General features: G+C 41.2%; 1 protein-coding gene across 1 annotated transcript in view; it reads right to left on the minus strand.

The window, feature by feature from the left end:
* MYO16 (myosin XVI) overlaps positions 1-7,301 on the minus strand; it is a 322,068-nt gene that overhangs the window by 183,750 nt on the left and 131,017 nt on the right. The window contains exons 11-13 of the mRNA XM_010831550.1: positions 5,857-5,922; positions 3,951-4,078; positions 1,786-1,891 (exon numbers count right to left, since the gene is read on the minus strand). Of these exons, the coding sequence (XP_010829852.1) occupies positions 1,786-1,891; positions 3,951-4,078; positions 5,857-5,922 (300 nt within the window). The remainder of the gene's footprint in view (positions 1-1,785; positions 1,892-3,950; positions 4,079-5,856; positions 5,923-7,301) is intronic.

Below are 7,301 nucleotides of genomic sequence, written 5' to 3' on the forward strand. Positions count from 1 at the left end.
CAAAAAAAAAAAAAAAAAAAGCAAATTGATACTGCTCTGCTACTGCTACTGCTGCTAGGTCTCTTCAGTCGTGTCCGACTCTGTGCGACGCCATAGACGGCAGCCCACCAGGCTCCCCCGTCCCTGGGATTCTCCAGGCAAGAACACTGGAGTGGGTTGCCATTTCCTTTCCAATGCAGGAAAGTGAAAAGTGAAAGTGAAGTCGCTCAGTCGTGTCCGACTCTTTGCGACCCCATGGACTGCAGCCCACCAGGCTCCTCCGTCCATGGGATGTTCTGCTACTCAACTTTAAAACAAAATAATGAGAAGACTGTGTCATAATAAAACTTGAAATAAAAATACAGGCAAGGGTAAATACGTATTTCCTCAGTACTCACTGACTCACATTTTATTGGCATGATTTGTTCCTATTTATATTGGATTTTTTTTCTATAACATGTTTGTAGTTCTGCCATTAAAAGCTGTGCCATATATTATGGTAGTAGGTAACCAATTGGCCTTTCTAAAAGTAAAGACTTGTACCCTCCTCAATAAAAGATAATGGCTTAATCAGGGCGACCCCATCACTCTGCTCTGTGCAAAGAGTTGCTCAATAAATGTTGATTTAAGGAACTTAAATGGGATTGAATGTCTCAAAGTTGAAACTCATTTGGACCAGAATTAGTGAAGAAAAGTCCCAGGCAATGGTGTTTTTTCCCAAAACATGAATTTCATGTGCCAATAAACCTACCGGCGTGGAAAGTCCCTGTTTCCACAGCTTGAAGTTCAAATACAGGGACTAGAAACAACTGTTCTTCTAGCTGATCTCAGCGGTTTTGAAGTCGCCAAGGGAAACACAAGCCATGTCTATAGCGACAGGACTCAAAGCCACACTACTTTTCCCAGGTTGGCCCAAAATGTCAGATTACTTTGAGCTGTGCTGTAGAATTATGCATGTGCCTAGTGTACAGATCAAGCGTAATAAATGGCTGTGAGTTAATGTCGTGAAGGAACACATATGATACCACAGATACACTGCAGAGGGATTTATAGTATGTTTTTTGTAAAGTGAAAAACTGAGAAGAGCTTCTCCTTATAATCTGATCAACATGCTAACAGAACTTGCTAGAACAGTGTGAAGACAAGAGAATCAGACTACTTCAGGGGTCTCCTTGAATACACTGAATTTTACTATGTGAAATTGGACCCCTCTCTGAGCTGCCAACAGGCTCTCAATCAGCTTTCAGTGATTCCCTACAAAAGATGCTTATCTGGTCAATCCCCACAGATATATCCTATGTACACCCCAAACTGTCTCTTTATCAGTAAAAGTAATCAACTCTAATTATATTACATATTTTCAGCTCAACTGTTCTGAGTGAATACAAAAGAGTATGTCCACAATATATTAAAATACACACAAGAAAACAAAGCTCAACCTCAACAGTGTTCATTTGCACAGAGCCTCCATCTTTTTTCCTTTATTTTCACAAATTTTGACCAACTTATGGTTAAAGTGAAGTCAAAGTCACTCAGTCATGTCCGACTCTTTGTGACTCCACGGACTTTAGCCCACCAGGCTCCTCTGTGGGATTCTCCAGGCAAGAATACTTTCCCTTCTCCAGGGGACCTTCCCGACCCAGGGGTGGAACCTAGGTCTCCTGCATTGCAGGCCGATTCTTTACCATCTGAGCCACCAGGGAAGTCCTATGGTTCAACTTAAAGCCTATGAAGATGTCTCCCCTTCTATTTGCAATCAGGTTTTTCCGATCCCATCATAGTCTCTAACTGAAACCAGTGACTTACATGCTTAAATTTGGAATCGAATATAGGCCTGCTGGAGCCAGACCTGCAGGTGAGGTGTCTCATTATCTGCTTGCTGGCTTCAGACTTTCCAGATCCTCTTTCTCCACTAAAATAAGACAGAAAAAATATACGTTTACTGTTTTGGCAAATATAGTAAAAAAGGAACCAGACAGTAATTCTCAGACGCAAAGAAGGTAAGCTAATTTTCAACGAGAACATGCCATCGTCTGACTTTCCCACTTGGTTCACTCATTAGTGAAAATGCAGAAAGCCGCGCGGTAGGGAAGACAATCTAGGGAAGCTACACATCAGCACAAACACCAGTCTTGAAAGAAGAAAGAAAACGCCTCAACCGAGCATCACCAGATCCCTGCGGTCCCTGATTTGCTCTTCATTTCTTGACCCTTGAATGAAAAAAATGTTTTTTTTTTCTGAGTAACGAGTTGATACATGGCATCATTAGCCTTTAAAGATGTCCCAAAGGAATACTAGTTCTGCGGAAAATAAACAAATCTTACTATTGATAGAAGAACAATCCCATGAGCAAGGGCATGTAGAAACAAGCAATTTCTTCACTGATGGAACATGCTTGGCACTGGGAGCTCTATAATTGGCAGGTTCCCAAAAGATGTCATTGGCTCTTCAGAGCTTCACTAAGAACCACAATTTTTGACAAGAATTAAGTGCATTCAGTGAGAGTTTAGTTAAGGCCGTGGATTTGTGACAGTCATTTTAGGCTGGGGGTACCTCCGAGAGCCCCCTGAGGTGAGCCGCAGGGGATGAGCATGGTTGTGAGTGTGGGCAGGGGGCACTCAGGCTCAGGAGCGAGGCTGCTGGACTCACATCCCAGGGAGACCCCACACTAGGGAGCTAACCCTTCTAACACTCAGCCCTTGACACATAAAATGACAGCAATAACACTGGTCATAGTAACACGCATCCTACAACATCACTAAAGCGATGGACAAGATAACACGTGGACGGTACCTAGGGGAGGGCCTGACACCAGCAACTCTCAAAAATATTGGTTGTTATCACTGTCAACACAACTACACACTCCTTGCCATCTCGCCTTTTTTTTTTTTTAAGTTTCCCTTTTTGTCTAAGCAAGACCAGGACCAGGAAACCCAATAGATAAAGCAGATAAAAGCAGCATTTCTTGGCTCAAGAATGCCAGGGTCCCCTAACTCCCACTTGGGGGACCCTTCAGAGCAGGTATAAAACCACCACTTGCAGCTATTTTGAAACCACATGACCAACGTCTGCCACACGCCGGTCTGACCGTCCATGGGACTCTGATGGGGTTAATAATATAAAAGTATTAAATCTGTAAATAAGCACTTATTTACAGATTTATTTACAGATTTAATGTTACTTGGGGTCTTTCCAGGGTTCCCTCTTCACTCTTTGATCTCGCTCTGACTCAGGCTGTGCAAAGCTTTATTTACATGTTCAGTCTTCAACTGATGCTATTGAGGATAACTATGCAAAGACAGGGGTATTCATGGATGTCTCCCTCTCAAGGAGGTGTAGCCTGATATACAACATAATTCTCAACTGTCCTTTGATACCTAAATATTTATTTAATTCTCTATCAGTACACACTCACATTTCACCCTTACTTCTTACGATACACTTTTTTTTTTCGCTCCAATGTAAATGACCCTCCTGAGCATCTTGACATTTAGGAGCTAACACTGCCATTGCATTCCAATAAAAATGACTTCGGGTGTATAATTCTGGTGACATGAGCCAAGGTAAATACCTAGAAGCAGCTGGGAAATTTCACCTCTGCAAGCTGCTGCATGGTGTCTCGCTCAGCACCACATTTTGGAGAAAGGTGGAATACTAGTCGCGGGCGCCCTTCTTTCCCTGTGTTTTCTAAGGTTTGAAAGCAAGGCGCTCTGGTTCTAAGACATAAATCTTCAAAATGAACTGAGCTTCAGGTTAAGTTTGTTGAAATATTCCAGCCACACCCGGGGCCGTTTGTAATAACAAAGATGTTTCTCCTCTGTAGCGAGTCAAGTGTACCCCCTGCAAAGACTTACAGGGACACAAACCGATGAGGAAGTCAATAAACATAAAGCAGAAGAAATGTGGACAGGTTTACCGCCAAGCTCCCGGGGCACAGCCGAGCCTGGGGCTGGGGCGGGTGAAGGGCTCACCTGAGGACGAAACACTGAGGTCTCCGCTCCTGGAAAAGCTGGTGGAAGGCTCTCTCCGCGCAGCAGAAAATGTGAGGCGGCAGGGAGGGGTTGGGCTGCCCAGTGCTGCTCAGGTACAGCTCAGAGACCTGGAGAACAGGGCCAGCACCTCTGTCAAAAGGATTCAGGGTCCTTTGCCCCACGAAGACACTGATACATTTCCAATACACAAAAGCACATAAATCTCTAATCTTGAGTCTCACTTGTAAACACAAACCATTTGTGCAATGATGCCCTCCTCAGCACATTCTAAGCATCTCTAATGGTGGTTCCGTCTGGTCAAAGCTATGGTTTTTCCAGTGGTCATGTATGGATGTGAGAGTTGGACTATAAAGAAAGCTAAGCACCGAAGGATTGATGCTTTTGAACTGTGGTGTTGGAGAAGACTCTTGAGAGTCCCTTAGACTGCAAAGGGATCCAACCAGTCCATCTTAAAGGAGATCAGTCCTGGTTGTTCTTTGGAAGGACTGATGTTGAAGCTGAAACTCCAATATTTTGGCCACCTGATGTGACAAACTGAATCATTAGAAAAGATCTTGATGCTGGAATGATTGAAGGCAGGAGGAGAAGGGGACGACAGAGGATGAGATGGTTGGATGGCATCACCGACTTGATGGACATGAGTTTGAGTAGGCTCCAGGAGTTGGTGATGGACAGGGAGGCCTGGCATGCTGCTGTCCATGGGGTCGCAAAGAGTTGGACACGACTGAACGACTTTCACTCAATCACTTGATCCCATACAGATCAGTACAGAGTGTTGTGGAGTTCCCTCTTCCACATGGTGGATCTTTATTGCTTCGGGCATCTATTTTATACACAGCAGTATGCCCATGTCCTCCTCTCCTTCCTCCCAAACCTTCTCCTCCTCCTCACCCGCCTTCTCCTTCATCTTCACCTATAACCCCCAAAATAATACGGGTAATTCCTTTTGCTCTAGTCAACCCTACTTCCATACATCTGCAGACAGCCCAGGGGTGGGACTGGGGTCGGGCTGGGTGGGATGAGGAGGGTGGGCATGTTTCAGGGCAGCTTTAAAGCAGCAGTGGAACTGACTTTTGCTAAGAAGAGAGGAGGGTCGGGCGGTGAGGGACCCTGTTTTACCCAAAAGTATTTCTGTGCTAATTCTTGGTTGATTCGTTGGGAGTTCAGAGACAGGAATGTCTCTCTCTCTCTCTCTCTCTTTCCCTCCCTGCCTCCACCCCACCTCCAGCATCTAAAGGGCATCCTTGCTTCAAGAACACAGGCTTCCTCCTTTCATCTCCTGCTCCCCCACCAAGGATTCTGCTTCACACTGGAGGCAGCCTGTGGTTGCACAAGAAAGAGTTCCCACGACGGCATTTTGATCCCAAAACACTTGGCAAAAATCATACTGTGCTTTCAGTTGCCTGGAATACTTTTTCAAAAGCAGCTTCTCTTTTAATTTTGACTCTCATGATTAAAGCTGGAAAGGCTCGGAAAATGTGTAAAGGCAGCACCGTCCTGTCTGATCCAATTGCCTAAACATCACAGGGCTCTTCTGAAAGTGTTCAGAGAAGAATTCTAAACCAACCAACCTTGAACTAGTCAAAAATGCATGGGAACACAGAGTTAATACAATATTTGATTTTAGAAGTCTGTCTAGGGACCACAGTCATAAGAACCACACATGACAACTGCAAGGGACTCTTTTGATAAAATAACATTCCTTTTCAATATTTTCTCAAAAGAAAATAAAGTCACTATTATGTAACCACTCAGGGCAGAATTTTCTGAGAAGCTTGATTTTACTTCCAGTTTTGCTTTTTCTTCTTAATCATTTGACACAATAGGTATGTCTAGAAAGTGGTTACTCTACATCATTAAAGGACATTTAAAATTTTATACTCACCATGGTGGAATAAATTGGAATCTCTTTGAATGGATTAACCAGCAGGAGAATGTCCCCAATAAAAGTCTATTAAATTGAAAGGATAGAAATTGTTATTGGACCATATAAATAGCACTTTTAAAGTTAAATATTGTATAATTTTTAAATCACTGAGAAAACTATAGAGAATAAATAAAAATCACACTTTAACATTTTGTGAATTGTTTTAAAAGTTTGTAAATAAAAAGTCAAATTCACATAAAATTAAACCAATAAGCTTGTCCCACTGAACACACAAGTGAAATGACTATCTTAAGTAATTAATTGAACACATGGATGAAATTTTGAAATAAGTAATTACCAAGTGGAATAATTAACTCGCATTGAACACTATTACCAAGAACTGCACAATGTATGTTCATTTAAATTGAACACCAGCCAGTTCCAGTACGTTTAAAGGGTTTGAGTCACATAAAGTGCATTCTCTGATCACGGATTATGATGCAAATTAACCATGGATAGCTAGAAAATCACCAAATGTGTGGTGATTATACATTTGCAAATAACCTATGAGTCAAAAAGAGAAATCACAATGCAAATGAGAAAACATTTTAATTATGATATATCATAACATGTGAGATGCTACTAAAGATACACTTGATATGAAATTATTATATTTTTTTATATGAAATTATTGCCTGAAACATATGTTAGAAAAGAATACAGGCAGGTAATGATCTAAGTACCTGTTTCTAGGAACTCATCAAATTACATGAAATTATCAGAAATAAGTAACCAACATATGAGCAGAAATGAATGGAATTAGTAAACAAAAGCCATGGAGTAAATAAACTAAAGCCAAAAGGTGATCATTGGAAAAGTCAAATAAAAACCTGGTGTCCTAACAAGACCAACTGAGGAAAGAAGAGGAAACAGACCACCAATACGCCAAGTAAGATATCACTACAGATCCCACTGAAGTGGGAACAGATGAAGAGGGATATTTAGATGATGTGGACAATAATCCACAATCTTACCAAGACAAATGCAATAAGATGTCAGAAATCTAAGTAGATTTATTTTCGGTAAAAAATTGAATCCATGTCTAAAACCTTCCCGCAAAGAAAACTAAGAATTCACCAGTGAATTCTTGCCAACACTGATGTAAAAATAAACAAATTTCATACAAATTATTCCAGAAAGTAGCAGAAGAGGGAACATGAATCACTTCATTTTAAGAGTTCTGCATAAACTTAGTATTAAAAACAAATATATTGAAAGAAAATTATAGGCTGTTTTCCTTCATTAAAACACATGCTAAAATAATGAGAAAAATACAGACAAACTGAATCCAATAATACATTCAACAAATAATAAATTTCAACCAAAGAGGCTTTATTCTAGTAATTCAAGGTTGGCTTCATATCAGAAAATCAACTCTTGTAATTTGTATTACTAAGAAGTCA

This window comes from Bison bison, unplaced genomic scaffold, assembly GCF_000754665.1.
Source record: "Bison bison bison isolate TAMUID 2011002044 unplaced genomic scaffold, Bison_UMD1.0 scf7180017864527, whole genome shotgun sequence".
Lineage (NCBI taxonomy): Eukaryota > Metazoa > Chordata > Mammalia > Artiodactyla > Bovidae > Bison > Bison bison.